Consider the following 21,670-nt stretch of genomic DNA (forward strand, 5'->3'; position numbering starts at 1 on the left):
GCGCTATACACCCATGTCCCAAAGGTTAATGCACAATATTACAAAATAACATGGGCAAAATACAGCCAGAGGCTTACCATTAAACATACATATTGTTTTAATTCTTCATCATTTCCAAGAAGTGAATATGTAAACCATAAAATGTGTCACAATTAGGAACTATAGTGGACCATGATGAATGAAATCTCACCCGGAAATGAACTGTGTAGTGAGCCCATAATTTAACAATACATGTCAGAATTTGTTTTGTTTAGCTTTAAATACGTCTAGGCCCTATAGCAGTATTTGTGTAACCTTCATTGAGACTGCATATGGATGCAAACTTTCATTCACTATTGCCGAAAATCTTTGAATAAAACCCTAGGCGACACCCTGTGGCCCGGCCTCTATTCAAAGCAGGCTTCTGTTTTGTTTCATGCAGAAGTATGTAACATAGCGTTGTTCTAAGGTCATCTTGTAGCGTACTCTTTCAAACGTCTTTGTACATATGGATACCTCACTGAGAAACGAAAAATGTTCCCCTTTCCTGTAGTTCTAGCCATTGTTATTATAGGCCTCACCTTATGACGTCATGTAAAGAAAGTGACGAACATAACGTAATCATTAACGTGCCAAAGCAACAATAGCAATGAAATATGTACGGCAGACGTCTACTCAAGGCAGCCGACGAATCGATCAAGGATTATTCAAGGCAGGCCTCTATTGAAGGATCTATGGTAGTTCAATCAAGACGTAATTTTGATAAGCGATGTCATTTTCTCTTTATACGAAGCAAAATCATAGGTGCAAAAATGACTGTCGGCGACCTTAATTTCTTTGGACACCCAGTGTCAGTTCATTAGCGATGACTTTCCATCAATGTGTATGCGTACTCTGCTATAGTAGCCTAACATTTTATTTATTACTTTACCGCATAAAAAGGTTTAGTTACATTTGTGTCAAAATTTAATTACTTTTTACGATCACCCGAACAGAAAATTATTTGAGATGAATGTGTCATGTAATGATAAGAATAATGAACGACTAATGTATATAGGCCTACCGGGTATTTAGTCGTTCGTTGTTCTTATCATTAGCTTTATTATTGCTGGGTCACCAGACTGTCTTTATATGTGTATAATAATTATATGTAGGCCTATTCATCATATGTAAGCACGGTAATTAAGCATTTTGTATTGTATTGTATTGTATTGTATTAGCCCGAGTACTCTGATGGTCAGTGAGGTAGACGGACATTTTGACAGTTATCACGCTCACTAACCGTCAGAGACCACTCTATATCAATATTGCGCAATCTCTGTCTACCAAACGGTGGTCAGTGATCCCCTCTCTAATACAACAGTCCTATGTTTCATGTTAAATATCTTTACATCAAGCTCCCTGATATAAAAAAAAATAAAAAATAAAAATAAAACATAATAAAACCCATCCTCTTCCAGTCATGTTAATAAGTAGCGTATGAATATGTAAATAGGCTCTTGGGGAATCCCCCAAATTTCCGACAAGTCCATGCCAATCTAATTAAAATTAGCTCCACTATTACATGTGGATCTAACACCAGCCAGTTGGAGCTTATGTCCACCAATCAAAATCTTACTTGCAGAATCCTGCCAGTGATTTAAAACTAACAACACTGCGTAGTCCCCAATGTCCAGGTAACATTTCGTCTGTAAATAATAATTTAAATATTGACCAATCACACTTCGCCTTTTATAACGTTATTTGGAGCATACAAATTCTAAAAGGCATTCGTAATTCACACGAAACATGTCGTATACCCTCAGGATAATTCGGAATGTTTTCAAATTATTTTTAAATCACTGGCAGGATTCTGCAAGTAAGGTTTTGATTGGTGGACATGAGCTCCAACTGGCTGGTGTTAGATCCACATGTAATAGTGGAGCTAATTTTAATTAGATTGAGTCCATGCTCGTTTTACTGTCGGAAATGGATTTGATTAGCCAATCAAATTTCGCCTTATATGCAGAGTGAATTAGAATACGTATTTGCTGTCGGGTTTCTTCCTGCAGATCGGCCTCGGTGGCGTCGTGGTTAGGCCATCGGTCTACAGGCTGGTAGGTACAGGGTTCGGATCCCAGTCGAGGCATGGGATTTTTAATCCAGATACCGACTCCAAACCCTGAGTGAGTGCTCCGCAAGGCTCAATGGATAGGTGTAAAACCACTTGCACCGACCAGTGTAAGACCACTACACACTCTGCTCTCTCACTAACAACTAACCCACTGTCCTGGACAGACAGCTGAGGTGTGTGCCCATGACAGCGTGTTTGAACCTTAGTCGGATATAAGCACGAAAATAAGTTCAAATGAAATGAAATGAGACGTCAACAGAGATACTTTCGGCAAAATAAGTTCAAAGTAGCAATAGCTCCCTGTCACAAGTCAAATATAGTATATTATTTATATGGTACATTTAAATACATGGTTAAATACATGGTTTTTGTAATGAGTTACACTGTCACTGTTTTGTTATTTATTTATAGTATGAAATTAGGACAGTGATGCTGAGACAGAAAATAATACTAGCATATAAGTACCTAGTATTACCATGGGTAAGTCACCATACGTTGTATATAATGACCCGGCATATTATGATGTTCATCCGATTTACCCTAGTTATAATCATGGTGATCCAGACATGATTGTGCATGCTGAGTTAATAGTTAATAACATGTTTAATGCCATACCTGTGACAAGTTCACAAACTGATGTACATACAAATATGAATGTTTGCAATGAGCCAATAGTTATTGATACTTGTAATACCTTGCCTGTGACAAGTTCACAAACCCTTGTACATACAGATATGAATGTATATAGTGAGCCAATAGTTAATAATACTATTAATGTCTTGCCTGTGACAAGTTCACAAACCCTTGTACATACAGATATGAATGTATATAGTGAGCCAATAGTTAATAATACTATTAAAACATTGCCTGTGACAAGTTCACAAAATGTTGTACATGCTGATGCATACCATAGTTTTCATGATGTTGCACAAACTATGACCCCTCATCAAGCCCAGATGACCACCCTGAATAATACAGTAACCAACAACATCGACAACCATAACAAACACACATCTGAAAACAAGTTAACTAAACAGTCCCATGTTAACCTGAACAGTATTTTATCTGACCATATTTCACCAAACAGGCATCATGACAACCCAAACATATTTTTATCTAACCAGCCATATGTTAACAATCAAAGCAACATGATAGAAGCTAATTCTTCAGTTAATAATGAAATAACATACACTGATATAAACAATGACTATACCAAGTTGCGAATACTTAGTTTGAATGTCTGTGGTTTAAAAAGTAAACTATTATACCTGATTTCTCATTATTAATATCAAAATATGACATACTGTGTTTTCAAGAAAGCAAAACTGATGAAACAGACTGTAAGCCAGATCTTATCCCGGGCTACACAACTTATTTCAACAACAGAAAAGGTATAAGACCCTCAGGTGGCATTGTCATTAGTGTTAAACATGAATTAGCTGATATTGTTAAAGTCAGTGAAACAAATCAGTCCCAATATATCTCTTGGCTTAGTATCACAGGCACTCAAAACAAGAATGAAGATAATTGTTTAATGGTTGGCATTGTATATATTCCACCTACTGGCTCACCATATTATAAAGATGACACTTTTAATATTATCGAAAATGAAATATTTCAAAATGTAGAATCAGGAAAACCGCTGCTCCTGCTAGGTGACTTTAATGCCAGAACTAAATGTTCTCTCCGGATTACACTACAGTTGATGATGTTTACTCTGATGATGTTGATATGAATAATTTTATGAATGATATAACAAATCTTGACAATCTCAGTATTCCCAGAGATAGGGCAAGTCAGGACATAGGAAGGGTTAACTAGCAGGGAGTGAAACTTTTAGATCTATGCAAGTTACATAAGATATATATTCTCAATGGTAGATGTGGGATTGATAAATTTATTGGTAAAGTCACAAGTAAAGACTGCAGCCTGATTGATTATGCTATAGGTACTAACCATGTTTTTAAAAATGTAACTGACTTTCAAATCTGTGATTTTGACCCACTTCTTTCTGATATCCATTGTGCTCTAATACTTACATATTCGTGTAAATGTAATACTGACACAAACAATCCTGTAAATCATAGTAACGGTGTACGAAGGGAAACAGCACGCAAATGGGTTCCTAGTAAACGTGAAGACTTTATAAATAATATCGACGACAACATAATCGAAAGCATTTCTCTAATTCTTGACGACGAGTCTACTAATACAAAAGCACGTGTCGCAAAGGCCACCGACATGTTAAAAGATCTATTTTTAGACACGGCAGCCTCGACATTCGGTCACGTGCGTGTATACAGTAACAGCCGTAACAAAAGGTCAGCGCACAACAAGCGACCCTGGTTCGGGATAAGACAAACATTTACGTACGAAGTATCTCGAGGCCAAAACAATATACGCTAGAAATAAAACTACAGATAATAAAATGAGATTAATTAACGCCAATAGGCCTCAGACTACAATTAATTTCGCTATATGTTTCTATATAGCCTTAGTGGCTATAACATTTTTATTAATATCAGCAGGCCCGTGAAGTTTTGTATGTACCTTTGCCTGCATGGGGGACACATACCCTGAAAAGGACAACCCCTGTTGTCCAGCTCTTTCTCCCAGCATATTGGTTTAAACAGACACCCCCTCTAAACCAAGCCGCAGTACACCCATTTTACACAAAAAAGCACTACTTTGGCGTGGGCCGGAATTACCACAAAACAAGTCTTCAATGTCAACAAGTTACACCTGTTTACAAAAACTACATGCTATCCCCTGTCACTTCAGTCAAAACAGTTGCCACTTCATAGCTGTCTGCCATGAAAATAATCACAGTCAAACAGCAGACTACTTGCGCGGTAAAAAAGTTCCGGATTTTCGACAACCAAATGGGAAGATAACTGTAATCTGAGGCCTATCAGTCCATTTTTCCCCCCCTGAAACTGGCCCACCTTAAGCATTCCAATGATATACATATTAAAGCAATGCTCAGTAAGTATCGGGGTGTCACCTTTAAACTGAGAGTATATTAGAGACTGTGTTAAAACACCTACCACAGTGCCTTGCCATGGCCAATTTTAGCAATGGAAACTTGAGGGACACCAACTTCAAAATGTAATAACTTTATCAAATTTTGGAATTTCTTCATACAATGAGCAGCTATTTTTTCTTCTACATATGTTCTATCTGCACAGTGTTGTCTTGGAAAAGATTTTGAAATATTTAAAGGAAAAAAAAAAAAATCAATCATTAGATTTTACTTCATTTTTTTTTAATTAAATATTAAACTTAAAATTAAATGTTTGAAAAAATTAAAATCTAAAACTGTAAAATTTTGCATTTTAGATATGATAAGTGGAGGGCTTATTAAAGATATGGTGACCTGAATTCATGGTACATTATTAGAAATGTGTCAGGAGGGATGGTGAAAGTCACAAAATTGGGGCCATTTGCAACAAATTTTTACACACACTAATTTCAGGGAAAATTTAGACATGATAGGCCTCAGATTCAATTTTGACCTGCTGTATTTACTTAATCTACTTCATTTACTGTCTTAGACATGTAGCCACTTTGTAAAAGGCAAAAACAGTCCATATATATGCATATTAATATGAATATGCCCTACAGATATTACTTAGGTATACACATAATATGTTTTTTGTTGACGACAACTTTGAAAATGAAGATTTTGTCACAAAAATGCTGATATTAATCCAAACCAAGAGGTACTTGCACCATATTTTTCAGTTTCCAGTGATAACTGTTAACAAGTGTAGTCATGTGACAGTGTCTTGGATACCTCAGTGTAGTATTTCTTGATTGGAAGAATGTTTGTAGTAATGACCACTGAATATGCATTATGGATTTTTCTGCCATATGTATTACAAGCCAAATGTTAACCTTTTTGGCACATTTTCTGCAATAAACTTGACAAGTATACCAGCATCTGATTACTGAACACAATAAATACATTCAGACAGCATAGAATATTAGCCTATTAGATTTTCTAAGAATAAAAGACCATTTTTGAAAAATGACTGAAGTGTGTAATTTACAATAAATGTAGGTGAAATGTATTATTAGAGTGCTTAATCTTGTTAAAAACTGTATACTATTTATTTAAGTGTTTAATACACATTTAGTAGTGATATATTCATTATATTTAGATCTTCTGTCCAATTGCAAAATAATGAGAAACCTCATTAAAATTCAATATGTAAAAAAAAATTTAAAAATCTCAATATTGGACTAACAAAATCCAACTTTTGCTCTTTTTTACCAAATTTCTTAGCTCAAAACTGTTAAAAAGATATTGCAACAACCTGTAGTAACATTCAGAGGTCATTTTATGCTATTTTGGAGGATATTGAAATTTAAAAGTTGAAAATTTTAATTTTAATTTTTAATAAATAAAAAAAAAATGTTTTTTAATTTAATAAAACATTGAGAAAATATATAAATGAGTTTTCATATTCCTTGTGGTATTCACAATCAGTCTGTGTAATTTCACCTCTCTGGTTATAATACTTTCATCAGAATCAAGCATTTAACCGATGTAATGTGTGAACTATATCAGGCCTCAGACCACAATTAATTTCGCTATATGTTTCTATATAGCCTTAGTGGCTATAACATTTTTATTAATATCAGCAGGCCCGTGAAGTTTTGTATGTATCTTTGCCTGCATGGGGGACACATACCTTGAAAAGGACAACCCTGTTGTCCAGCTCTTTCTCCCAGCATATTGGTTTAAACAGACACACCCTCTAAACCAAGCCGCAGTACACCCATTTTACACAAAAAGCACTACATTTGCGTGGGCCGGAATTACCACAAACAAGTCTTCAATGTCAACAAGTTACACATGTTTACAAACTACATGCTATCCCCTGTCACTTCAGTCAAACAGTTGCCACTTCATAGCTGTCTGCCATGAAATAATCACAGTCAAACAGCAGACTACTTGCGCGGTCAAATTTCCGGATTTTCGACAACCAAATGGGAAGATAACTGTAATCTGAGGCCAGTAAGTCTTATAAAAAGAGTATATTTAAAGCTTTTGCACAACATAAATTTAAAACAGAAATTAAATTGAGACGGTTACGGTTAGATGATCCCAAAGCCTTTTATAAAATACTTAAGAAACAAGATAACAACGTTAACGTTCCTCCTATTGATACATTTTTCAACTATTTCAGCGACTTAAATAAGGGTGAACCCAATAATAATAACTTATTTAATTTTAACATGGATAAAGTACTATACGAAGTAAACAATGACAGTATTATTAACGAAAAATTCAGTGCAGATGAAATAATGAAAGCCATAAAACAACTAAAATATCATAAAGCAGCAGGTGTTGATAGAGTAGTTAACGAATACATTAAGTCAACCGCTTCGTCGCTCATGCCAGTTTATGTTAAACTTTTTAATACTATTTTTGATAATGGAGTCTTACCAGATGAATGGCATAGCGGTATTATTATACCAATTTTCAAAAACAAAGGAAGTCGGCCTACATCCCGAAAATTACCGACCAATCACATTACTTTGCTGCTGCTCTAAACTGTTCACAAAATTTACTTAATAAAACCGTTTACGTTTATTTATTGAGGAAAATAATACCATTAGTGAGGCCCAAACCGCGTTCCGTAAAGGCTATTCAACGACAGACCATATTTTTAGATATATAGATATCTTGAAAAAAAAGGAAAAAGAAATTATATTGCGCTTTTGTGGATTTTGAGAAAGCATTCGATACGGTACCTAGAATACAGCTTTGGCATAAACTACTACAGCATAACATAACCGGTAAATTTTTTAGAATTATCCATCAAATGTATCAAGGTCTTAAATCAATGATTGTCGTAAATAATCAGCAATCTACTTTATTCCCATGTAACAACGGTATCCGTCAAGGTGAAAATTTATCCCCTATTCTATTCTCCCTGTATTTGAATGATTTAGAAGATTATTTATCTAGCCATGGATGTGAAGGGGTTTCCCCTATGTCACGGTACATGCTCTTAAATTTGTTTCGCCTGTGGCGATTTTAATTGTGTTAGAGGGCCGTGTGCAGTTTATTGCCCGTAGCCCAGGTGGACAACTTGTTACGTAAGACTTCTGCGCGACCATCCTCGATCTGGCGTTCCAATATGCACTTAGCGAGGTGTGGAGGCCATGTGGCGAGTAGTTACGTAATATCTCCGGTAGTGCTGTTTATGGCCAGGAGATTGCTCGACAATGGCGTCAGTAGTCTGACGATCAGAGAGAAATAATACCGACTCTAGTAGAGTCAGACTATGAGATGATACGTGAGGTGCCGCCTTGTTCCCCCAGGCCAATTCTGATTTTGGAATAAATAGCTAGGATTTAGAGATATCTAGGAGAACGATTAGGAAGGCTCCGGAGGAACGTTAGTCCGTTTGGACTTTGGTAAATATCATTTCTGCTCTGTGTATAACCTTGATGTGATTGATGTGACTTAAATATTTTAATACTGTATTATACCAATATTCTTTAGACAGTGTCTTCGGTCATCTGACGAAGTAAATCGTAGACTTATTGTTCTAACATTATATGAGTATTTGGTAATATAAAGCTTAGCCAGTCATTCCAGCCGACCTGGGGTAAACTGTAGGTTATTGTCTTTATTGTGATAAGTATTAATTCTGTGTTACAAGATTACTGAAAGAGTAGTTAGGGTTAATTAAAGATTAACCCGTTAGGAATAGAGCTGTAATTCCTTTATAATTAAGTTCCCCAAGAAGCGTTCCTAAATTATCACACGTTACTGAACGAGTAGTAAGGGTTAATTAAAAATTAACCAGTTAGGAATGGTGTTGTAATTCCTTTATTAATTAACTTCTCCTGTAAGCGTTTCTCAATTATCACACGTGTGGGTGTGGTGTAACGGTGTGTGAAGTGATTCGCATATTGTGTAACTAGACACCTAGAGATTAACTAATTAAGTGATCAGTTCTGGGTTGTTATTATTGCTGTTATTAATTTACTACTACGGCTGTACCTTTGTCAGCGTAGATTAATACAGATTCCAAAGTGTATTGTGTTTTTGTTGTGTTTTCTAGAGAACTAACGTGCTATAAAATATATACTTTATATAAGATCGTATCTCTGATCATACCTAGAGAAGAGCCATACTAGGTTTAACAGCCTGTTACAGAGAGATCTAATAGATATACAGTTAGGAGAGATATTTTGATAATCGTGTTTTATTCAGTTAAGGGAATTATAGAATCCCCGTGACACCCTACAACAGACAACCAAGATCACCTAATAGATATTGCTTTACACATGCTTTGCTTGTTATATGCAGACGATACTGCCCTATTATCAACCTCTGCAGCAGACCTGCAACACACCTTAAATATGTTTATCAATATTGCAATAAATGGAAACTTAAAATAAACGGCAACAAAACGAAAATATTGATTTTTAACGGTAACACTAGAGATTATAAATAAAATTTTAAGATTGGAAATAATACATTAGAACATGTGAAAGAATACAAATTACTTAGGAATTACTTTTACAAAATAAAACAACTTTCGAGTTACAGAGAATAGACTTAAACAACATGCTACCAAGGCCATGTACTTTGTATTATCAAAATCAAAGGACAACTATCTATCAACCGAATGTAAACTTAAAATTTTTGACTCAATGGTTCTGCCAGTTTTATTATATGGATGTGAAATATGGGGATATGAAAAAGTTGATTTATTTAATTCTGTACAAATAAACTTTCTAAGACACATCATACCCGTTAAGAACGCAGCACCAATATTTATGCTTTATGGAGAGTTAGGGAGAACGCCTGTCGAGTTAATTATATATAGAAGAATGGTATGTTACTGGGCGCGACTGATATCAGGAAAACAATCAAAATTGTCTACTCTTTTATACAAAATTATGTTAAATGACCACCTTACTAACGGAACTAATTATAACTGGATTAATACTGTTAAAAACACACTGAATAACTTAGGAATGGGTGATATCTGGATAAGACAATCTTTCATATCAGTAAATTGTCTCTCACAACAAATTAAACAAAGACAATGCGATCAGTATTTACAAACATGGAAAAATAACATATCACTGTCATCGAGAGGCAACACTTACCGATTATACAAAGAACAACTATTTTTCGAAAGCTATATCAATAAAACTACCAGAAAAACTGTGGACAGCACTCATAAAATTTAGAAAAGTCTAACCATTACCTACCCGTTGAAATTGGACGTTGGAATAATATACTCATAGAAGATAGAATTTGCACATTATGTAATGTAATAGACATTGGCGACGAGTTCCATTATCTTTTTATTTGCCATTTTTTCCATAATTCAAGAGTCCCAGTTGCTACACCCATATTATTATACGCGACCAAGTACTTATAAATTTAGAGAACTAATGGAGAATAAACGAATTAGTACCCTAAAGAAATTATCATATTTCATAAATATAATAACTAATGAATTCAAACGCCCTTGACTACAAACACCATCAAAACCAAACATAATTAACAAAATACTATCATTATCCACTGCACAATATATAAGTTTAACAATCTATTCGTTTATAAGTACTTGGATACCCGTATATTTGTATTAAATATCTGTATTATTACATAATATATTGATGTGCGTGATTGTATATGTTTGTATATATGTGTCTGTGTATGTATTGTAATTAATGTATTTACTGTCAACCATCTTGTCACGTGCATATAACAAAATGAGTATGTATATATTCCTCCTATGCCGTTGTGTAACGGCCCGAGTGTAAATAAAGTCTTGTCTTGTCTTGTCTTGAGTAATGAACAATATTAGCTTGGGTAATGATTACAGGTGGTGAATGTGGAAGACGGTCGTGAAGTGTGGTGTGGTGCATGCATTGTGAGCTTGGGATGTGAGTAGTTTTGATGAATAAAAGCAGTGTAATCTGATGGGTTAGTCACTCTGACAATAATTTTTGGAAGTGTGTTTTAAGCTGGTACAAGAGCGTGAGTAGATGTGACGGAACATGCTCTTAATTTTGTTTTCGCCTGTGGCTATATTAATTGTTTTAGAAGGCCGTGTGCAGTTCCAATATGCACTTAAGCCCAGGTGGGCACTTTGTTACGTAATACCTCCGCGCGACCGTGGTCGAGCTGTGCCTAATACACACCCAGCCCAGTTGCGGAGGCCATGGGGCCAGTAGTTACGTAATACCTCCGCTAGTTCGGTACGATCGGGGTATTGCCGGCGGACTAGGCGTCAGCAAGTCTGGCCATCTAAGGAAAATGTTGTCTTGGTCGCTGTGGAAATATCACTTGTAGGTATTCGGTGCCGCGATGTACCCCCAGGCGATATTCGGCTTTATGATAAATAGCTAGGGTTTTAGAGATATCAGGGAGAAACATAGGAAGGCTTCCAGGGGGAACGTTGTCCGTCGGATTGGTAAATATTATTTCTGCTCTGTTGTATAACCTTGATGTGATTGATGTGACTTTAAATATTTTAATACTGTATTATACCAATATTATTTAGATGGTGCTGCCGGTAATCTGACGCAGTAGACTGTAGGCTCACTGTTCTAATATATATAAAGCTTAACCAGTCATCCTAGAAGACCTAGGTAAACTGTAGGTTATTGTCTTTATTGTGATAGGTACCAGTATTAATTCTGTGTTACAAGGTTACTGAATGAGTAGTTAAGGGTTAATTAAAAATTAACCAGTTAGGAATAGAGTTGTAATTCCTTTATTAATTAAGTTCCCCTGGCAGCGTTTCTCAATTATCACACGTTACTGAATGAGTAGTTAAGGGTTAATTAAAAATTAACCAGTTAGGAATAGAGTTGTAATTCCTTTATTAATTAAGTTCTCCTGGAAGCGTTTCTCAATTATCACACGGTGGGTGTTGTGTCACGGTGAAGTGATTAGCATATTGTGTAAACTAGACACCTAGAGATTAACTAATTAAGTGATCAGTTCTGGGTTGTTACTATTTGTTGTTGTTAATGAACTACTGCGGCAGTACATTTGTCAGCGTAGATTAATACAGATTCCAAAGTGTATTGTCTTTTTGTTGTGTTTTCTAGTGAACTAAACGTGCTATATTATATATACTTTATATAAGATCTTATCTCTGTTCATACCTAGAGACGAGCCACGCGGGTATACACTGCCCGATACAGAGAGATCTAATAGATATACAGTTAGGAGAGATATTTTGATAATCGTGTTTTATTCAGTTACGGGTATTATAGGATCCCCGTGACAGGAGTGAAAATTGGGGCGCTCGTCCCGGATCTGAAAAAAACGGGACATGCATATTTAAAAAAGTATTGTTTGTAAATGGGGGGCTTTATAAATTATTTTTACAAATTAACTAGAAGTAGCAACGTTGTTCACTAGAAAATTAATTAATAATAAGTGCGTCATATCTAAACATGGATAAGAATTTGCTGGATAGGCCTACGCTCAGTGTAGTGGAGATTAAGCGAGCACGTACGGCCGAATTAGTTGAAATCACGGGTGAGCGAGAAATTGATTTAACATCAGCTAAAACCTTAGGTGATATAAAGACAATTATTATCCAGGAAGTTTTTGGTGATAGGCCTGTTATGGAAGACAGTGAGATTGTTCCAGAGATAGAGATAAATGAGTTAAGTGTGGAACAACAATTAGCTTTTAAAAAGCTTGAGTACGAAAGAGAAGAACATGCATTAGATAGAGAGAGAGAAAGAGAAGAGAGAGAAGAGAGGGATAAAGAGAAAGAAGATAGATATAGAGAAGATAGAGAAAGAGAAGAGAGGGATAGAGAGACAAAGAGAAGAGAGGGATAGAGAGAAAGAAGATAGAGAAGATAGAGAGAGCGAGAGAGAGAGAGAAAGAGAAGAGAGGGATAGAGAAGATAGAGATAGAGAATTCCAGTTAGCAAAATTAAAAGTGGAACATGAGTTAAAGTTGAATACTGAAGTAGTTAGACGGGAAGCAGGAAATGGGTTTAACATGTCGGAGGCTTATACATCAGTGCCTGTAGTTGATGACCAGGAGGTAGATATGTTCTTCCAACTTTTTGAACGGGCCGCTAAGCAGCTAAATTGGCTGCAGTCTAAGTGGACATTGTTAGCCGTGTCTAAGTTTAAGGGGAAGGCTAGTGTAGCTTATAATTCAATGAGTGATGAGCGAGCAAGTCAGTACGACCTAGTTACGGCGGCAGTGTTGAGGGCGTATGAATTACGACCTGAGGATTATCGTTTACGGTATAGCGAGTTGAGAAAAACGCAGGGTCAGTCTTATAGTGAGTTTGTGGCTAAGAAGACAGGGATGTTTGATAAATGGGTGGTGTCTCATCAGGTAGAGTCATATACCGAGTTACGGGAGTTGTTGATCTTACAGGACATTAAAAATGGATTACTCGTTAGCTTACGTATTCATTTAGAGGATCGTGATGTCAAAAAGATAGAGGAGGCAGGCATAGTGGCAGATGATTACGTGCTAATACACAAAGCTCAGGCAGTACAGGGTAGCTCTTTACAACAGGGTGATAAGAAGAAATTTCAGCCAGGTTTTTCCCGGGAAAGTAACTATCGGGGAGAGTCTTCTAGTTGGTCAGCTAGTCAGGCAAGGAATGTACCTGGTGGGCAAAGTAAGGATAAACCTGCATTATCAGCCAATGCACGAACTTTTCGTCCACATTGCAGTTACTGTAAAAAGGATAACCATCTTGTCGGGGACTGTTTTAAAAGGAAAACGCGATAATGCGCAAGTGGTCGGTTTAGTGAGGTCAGCTCCGTTAGCGAGAGAGTTAATGGTTAGTCCCATGGCAGAGAAAGTAAAACCCGTATGTGTCCACTGGTATGGTTGTGATGTGAAACAAGAATTGAGTCCTAAGGCAATATCAATCTATCGAGATACCGGGTGTAGTCAGACGCTGATAACGTCAGAGTGTTTAGCTGGTATTGAGAATTCAGATACAGGACGTAGTTTGGCCTTAACCTCGGTTACTGGAGAAAATATGGTTGTCCGGTTACATAACGTTTTCTTGTGTTCGAAGTTTGTGACGGGACCAGTCATTATGGGTGTTGTTAAGGACTTGCCTTTTGAAAACATAGGAGTTTTGTTGGGTAATGATTTGACTAGTCAATGTTGTCAGCCGCAATGTGACCAATTGTTAATTGAAGACAGCCCTTTACCCATAGAATAATGTGAGGTTGATGAGACTAGATATCCTGCGTGTGTAATGACTAGGGCTATGGCCAGAAGGGTAACACGAGACCCAGAGGATATTTGTGATTTGTCTGATACGTGTGTGAGCCATGAAATTGGAGTGGATGAGGTTATCAGTAAAATGGTAGATAAGTCAACTGAGGAATTAAATGTGGTGGAACCTGTTGATCTCCCGCAGAGGGGAATTGAACCAGTTGTGTTTGATAGAGGGGACTTACCTTGTAATAGACAAGAGTTAATCCTAGAGCAGGGGGCTGATCCAAATTTGTTGGCAGCTCGCACTACATTGTTAACTGAGGGTGAGATGGAGGATCAGATGTCAGGGTATTATATGGACAAGGGAGTATTAATGAATAAGAGTGTGGAAAAGGTTGTGCCTGATAGTGAGGAATGTGTGACAAGATGTAGAATTGTGGTGCCCTCTAAGTACCGTCCGTCATTGTTATTGTTAGCACATGAGGACGTGTTTGCTGGCCACTTAGGGCGGAATAAAACTCATAGTACACTTGCCTCAGAGTTTTATTGGAAGGGAATGTTTGCAGATGTCAGTAAGCATTGTATGTCATGTCATGTGTGTCAGGTTGTGGGCAAACCAAATCATGTAATTCCTCCCTATCCCCTGCAGAAGGTTTCCATAGTTGGTGAAGCCTTTTCAAAAGTGTTGATAGATGTCGTGGGACCATGACCGAAAACGCGTTCAGGCAACCAATTCTTGTTAACAATTATGTGCTTAACTACGCGTTTTCCAGAGGCGATTCCCTTAAGGAAGGTTACTGCGTCTGTTGTAGCTAGTGCGCTGCTTAAGTACTTCACGTATACGGGTTTACCAGGTGAAATTCAAAGCGACCGGGGTACAAAGTTTATGAGCAAGTTAATCCAGCAAGTACTGTCTGTTAGATATACGCCAGATTCGTTCTGCTGCATTCCACCCTGAGAGCCAGGGCGCAATAGAACGTTTCCACCAGAGTGTGAAAAGTATGCTCCGCTGCCATTGTTTCGACAATGGTACTGACTGGGACCAGTCAATTCCTTTCGTGTTGTTCGCAGCACGGGATGCTAAGCAAGAATCCTTAGGATTCACCCCATTTGAGTTGGTATATGGGCATTCAGCCCGAGGCCCTCTCAAATTGGTAAAAGATAGTTTGTTAGACAAGGATAATGCCGAAAACCTGCTGATTTATGTAGGGAGAGTTAGAGATAGGTTGTGGCAGGCGACCGAACTGGCTAGGAAGCATCTGAGCTATGCTCAGAGCAAAATAAAATCAGTGTTTGATAGGAAGGCTAGGAGTCGGCAATTTAAACCAGGGGATAAGGTGCTGCTGTACCTTTCCATTAAACGGGGTTCATTACATAACAGGTATTTCGGGCCCTATGTTGTGCACAAACGAGTTAATGAGACAGGGTATGTGATAAACACCCCGGAGTACGGGGGGGGGGGACTTCTCAAAGCCAAGTTGCTAGGACCTTCAGAGTCCATTCATCAACTATTGGACGACTTGTTGAACGTCTTCAACAGATCGGGAGTGTCCGTGATCGACCTCGACCTGGTCAACGTCCCGTTACGACCCCACACCAAGATCGGCAGATTCGACGACACCACCTCCGTGACCGGTTCAGAACTGCGACGATGATAGCAAGCAACACGATAGGACGTCATGGAAGGCATATCCATCCGATGACGGCCATCCGTCGACTCAGAACGGCTGGACTCAGATGCAGACGCCCGTACAACGATAACATGACACCGAGACATCGTGCTGCGAAACTACAGTTTGCTCTCCAGAATGGTAATCATCCACCAGCCTTTTACCGGAGCATTGTTTTCTCAGATGAGTCCCGTTTCTCTGTCTCCTTTGCCGATGGAAGAGCACATGTGTACAGGAGACTCCATGAACGGTACGCTGACCGATGTGTGAGGGAACGTGATCGGTTTGGCGGCGATTGTCTGATGGTATGGGGGAGGGGGGTGGGGGGAATCAACTGTGATTTCAGGAGTGATCTCATCATTGTCCACGATGCCCTTACAGCCCAGCATTATGTTGACGTTATTATAAGACCAGTTCTCCAGCCACTTTTGCGCCGTCACCGAAGACCAGGAGGTCCCCTTCTGTTTCAACAAGACAATGCCCGTCCACATACTGCAAGAATTACCCAGGCATTCCTGCAACAAGCCGGTATCAGTTATGAACTGTCCCGCCGTTTCACCGGATTTGAACCCAATTGAACACATGTGGGATGAGTTAGGACGTCGTGTACGTCACCGACAGCCACCACCGCGTAACGTCGCTGAGCTTGCACAGGCATTGTAGGAGTGGAGGAATATTCCTGTGGCTTATCTGAGATGTTTGTGCCAATTCTTTCCCCGTCGTCTTCACGCATGCTCACGGGCCAATGGTGGACACACCAGATACTGACCTTGATACGGGGGGGGGGGGGGGGGGGGGGGGGGGGGGTTGAACTTTTCGATTACGAATGCAACTCGATTACTGATAACTGGCCATGTTTCCATGTGAATGTATCTCATGAATACCAGTCATTAATGTCATATTACATCAATTCATTAATAGTTTGTCGTTATTTGCAATGAAAAGTTGTTTTTGCGTTTTCATTGTGTGTCAGTATAGTCTCAACGATGGTAGTACTACTTTTATCCATGATTATCTGGGCACATCCGCCATCGACCCAACTGTTGCCTCTAGCAACAAACGCCCAATGGGAGGTGTTAGAAGCTCTCAATAGCGACCACCTACCCATATTAACCAGCTATAAATGTAATACTACGTATACAGAAGATAAATTTATACCTAAAGTTAAATTTAGCAAAGCTAACTGGGTTGGCTTTACAAGCGATTGTAGCAATATCAAGTTAGAAGATAGCCTAAACATTGACGACGCCACTACTAAACTTACTAATAAAATAATAGAAATAGCTGAAAAGAATATTCCTAAAACTAAACCTTTCAATAAAAATAGACCAGTTAACTGGTGGATGGACGAAATTAAAACCAAATGCGGCTTTAGGAACAGGATGCGTAAACTTTATAAAAAAACAAAAAAAAAACAAGACTCACACTAAATACAAAATAGCTAAAAAAATAGCTAAAAACGAAGTAAGCAAACTTATCATTAATGCTAAACAAGCCAGCTGGCATAAATTCTGTGGAGAAATTAATAATAGAACATCAATTAGAGAAATGTGTAAAATGTCAAAGCTATTCAAGGACAACGGGCTAACTGCAGTCCTTCAAACACATAAAACAGCAACTACTAATAAACAAAAGGCCGACCTTCTCAGTGAAAACTTCAGAAAAATAGCAGCAATGAACATTTTCCTAAACAATTCTTTGAAAAACTTAAAGACAACTCTCTACCAACTAACGATACTAAAACAGCAAACCACCAAACTACTGATAACCTAGAATTCAATAAACCAATAACCTTATTAGAATCAAAAATCGCTCTTAAAGCAAAAAAGAGTACTGCCACTGGGCCTGATAAAATTAGCTATACACTACTTAAGCACATGCCGGACGTAGCCCTAGGGGTAGTGTTATCGCTCTTTAACCGAATTTGGAGGGAGGGTCAAATGCCCACTTCGTGGAAACACGCAAAATGCTTTAGTCTCTCTAAAGCGGGAAAAGACCAAGCCCTCCCGGTGAGTTACAGACGGATAACACTCACGTTCCACATGTGCAAAACTTTAGAAACTATTATAAATAAAAGACTTAACTATCTACTAGAAACTAATGTACAAAGCGGATTTAGAGCTAAACACTCGACTATAGATCAAATTGTTAGATTACAAAATAGTATTAATGATGCATTCCGAAAATCACATAGTTTTAGCAATCTTTATAGACATAGAAAAGGTCTTTGACAAGGTCTACTAAATAAAACTACAAAGTAACGTTGATAAAGTTAAACATGTTTCCTTTAATACCACCTTCATCCATAACAGATCAATCTCAAAGGCAGATAAGAAACCAGTCAACCAGATAGATACCAAGTAAGCTTAACTATTAGACATTATTTAACTTCATATTACCAATAAAACTGCAAACTTAGTTAAGAATTTTGGGGGGAGTGGGAAACGAAATTCAACCTACGTACATGTATACAGTTGCTGACATACTATTCTTTTTACCGACAGTGACTCCCTACTTAACAGACGCATTGTTTTTGGCAAGCAAAGTAATTATGCTAAGCGCTAGGCATTTTAACCAATACTTACACTATAAGGGAAACACCCTTCAAAGTAGATAGCTAGGCTAGTATAACTACCCCCTTGTCATTGTATTTCATTATAATCCAAAGACAAGGGGGGAGGGTTGGTCTTGGATAGTCGTTGATTACATTAGAATAGGGACTTAGGACAATAGGAACAACCTCAACATCAAACTAGGGTTTACAAACAGACAGCATGCACAACCGCAACAGTGCATAGGGTGCATTGACTAATGATAACAATGCACCCGCCCCCATTTAATGGCCCAGCACATACTCTAATAAGGAGCCGGACAAAAGAATACCGGCTCAGAGTACACAATTGCACTGCACCCAGGGGAAGCTGGACAAAAGAATACCAGCCTACCCTAACCCACTCCCAAATACTTGCTGCTGGTGGTCTACTTGGTGCTTGGTGACACGGAAGAGGACGCCGTAAACTCCAACAGCATATGGAAAAGCCCCGGAACAACAGCGACTTGCCTACCGGTGTTTACACAATTGCACGAGTCTCCCCTGGGTTGTCATGCCACGACCAGAAGGGAGACACCCCAGCATCATAGAGGTCTAATTAACCAGCTACTCTCGACTCGCTAATATCAAAACTCTCTTTCGACCAACCGTTCAAAATTGTGCCCAAATTTCCTCAATCAAAATTGCGCACCTTTTTCTCTTTGGCATTAAACTTGCTCCATAAAAATTCCATAGCACCATTACCCCACCCCCTCCGCCTGTTGCCGACCACGATCGGGCTGCAGGTACAGGCGGTCCCTCCTCCTCCCCACCCCCACCTTTCCTGTCCTGGCGAGTCGGCTGAGGCCGGCTTTTGTGCCCAGGACAGGCGTGCGCTACAACTGCTTGTTCTGAATGTACATGTAAAGCCCTATGGCTTGACCTGACCTCAAACTGACATACGTCAAACTACAGCCGTAAAATGAAGGTAAGCGTAATATATGTTGCATGTTTTGTTATCTGTGGAAGTTACATTTAATTTTTTCCACTTTTCCAAAAATATATTGTTTTTTGGCAATTGATACATTTTCCAGCACCTCGTCTATACGACAGTTGTTTTCCAGCTATTGATCGGACAGTTGATGATATTTGAGTCACTTGTCTATATGACGGTTCAGGATATTTGTCAGTAGTATGTGACTTTTTTATATTTTAATTGTCTCTATTTAGATGTTTTTATTATTTGTAGCTATGTGTTGCGGTTTTTGTGTCTCGTTGGCAGCGCCCACTGCTGGCTAAACTGGTGGGATCGACCATTTACTTTCATGTGTCCATCTGGTCAAAGTGTGAGACGCATAAACAGTTACCATAGCAACTATTACGAGGATACTGTGGAAATTTGACTGCGTCCCCACTGGAGCTACGGCGTCAGGAGTATGGTCAGTTAGTTATTTTACTGTTATAACACACTCACACATACCTACCACTCCATCTACATAAAGTTATGCCTTTTGTGTAATGATACCATTATAGCACATCGATTTTGACATCATCGGCTATTGACATCATCGGCTAATTGATGTCAAACATTTTGTCATTTTGACATAACGAGAGGAAACCCGCCACATTAGTAGCAAGGGATGTTTTATATGTACCATCCCACAAACAGGATAGTAAATACTACGGCCTTTGATACACCAGTTGTTGTGCACTGCCTGGAACGAGAAATGGCCCAATTGCCCCACAGACGGGGATCAGTCCTAGGCCGACCGCACATCAAGCAAACGCTTCCTATCTACATACACAATATGATATTAATAAATGAATCGTTGGAAATAAAACGTTTTTACAATACATGAAGGTGGAACATCCCTGGATTGGGATGGTGATACGAACGTTTTAATTGCTAATGAAGATGTTACATTTGTTGGGTACCCAGCCATGTTGACAAGGCAATGAAAAAGGGGATTTTGCTGCCAAGTTCGCTTTGAATTTGCCCCATGTCGGTGATGTTGTCCCCTTTAGTAATTTTAAATATTGTGCAATAGCTGTTCAACTGGCAATGTGATTGGGACGGTACGGTCGCGAACAAGCTTCATTCTGTCAAGCCAGTCCTGGGGAGTGACAGTCCTCCTACAGGCGATGCAGGAAGGATGAAGTACTCTTCTGCCGTGCCCGCATCGGCCATACATATTTGACGCATACAAGGACCTTCCTCCTCGGTGTGAATATTGTCGGTGTACAGACGGTGCGTCACATTTTGGTGGAGTGATCTCAAGCCGACGAGAAGGGTCACATTTGGCATGTTTTGGAACCGGATAAATTCCTCCCAGAAACTTTCAAAAATATACTTAATCTTGATTTATGTATTTTATATTTTTCTCCCACAGTTCCTTACACTGTAGTTTTACATAATTGTATTATGTAATGTTCATATACTTACCATTTGACACCCACTGGCCGATGTGTATATTTGTGCTGGGGCGTCGTTAAACATTAATTCATTACAGTCTGTGGGAAACTTTCTTCTAATAGAAAAATGTAGGTGGTTTTCCTTTTTACTCTAAAAAGACTAATATATATATATATATATATATATATATATATATATATGACATTCAATAACGCATGGTTAATATATCAACGTGGTCTAGTGATGAAGAGAGAACCCAAACCCCAAAACGTTTGTTTTTGTTTTTCCCTCCAGATTATGTTAACGGTTTCGACTAGCCGCTACTGTTCCAATGCGCAAACAATGGAGTCATCACCGGAATCGGCAGTTACCATAGCGACACGGCGGAGGATAGACGTTTCAAGTTCCGTTTCTGCTCAATCCCAGGTGGGTTAGGTCTCACTACACAGATGTCATCTACCGAAATCAATGTTAAATTGACCAACTTCAAATGAACGGATTCTCGTTGGCACTAACATATAGCATTGCAAACATTATATAAGCATTTATTTTCACTCCAAAATTGAATACATTTAGCTCGGTGTTTCGTTTTTTGCTGTAAGACCGCGTCTGGCTATAGTACCTATCCGAACATCGGATGGTTCAGTAACTGATTCACTCCAGTCGTCTCTCTCCGCTATGCACCCATGTCCCAAAACGTCTATACACAATATTACAAAATAAGATGGGCAATTACTGGCCCCCTGGTGCT

General features: G+C 38.4%; 1 protein-coding gene across 1 annotated transcript; it reads left to right on the forward strand.

The window, feature by feature from the left end:
* The first annotated feature begins 635 nt into the window (after positions 1-635).
* Positions 636-21,413, forward strand: LOC121367234 (millepora cytotoxin-1-like). The gene is given in 4 exon segments (XM_041491343.1): positions 636-691; positions 19,756-19,897; positions 20,555-20,582; positions 21,214-21,413. Coding segments are annotated over 4 exon segments (426 nt in total).
* The last annotated feature ends 257 nt before the right edge of the window (positions 21,414-21,670 follow it).

Source organism: Gigantopelta aegis, unplaced genomic scaffold, assembly GCF_016097555.1.
Source record: "Gigantopelta aegis isolate Gae_Host unplaced genomic scaffold, Gae_host_genome scaffold71, whole genome shotgun sequence".
Taxonomy (NCBI): domain Eukaryota; kingdom Metazoa; phylum Mollusca; class Gastropoda; order Neomphalida; family Peltospiridae; genus Gigantopelta; species Gigantopelta aegis.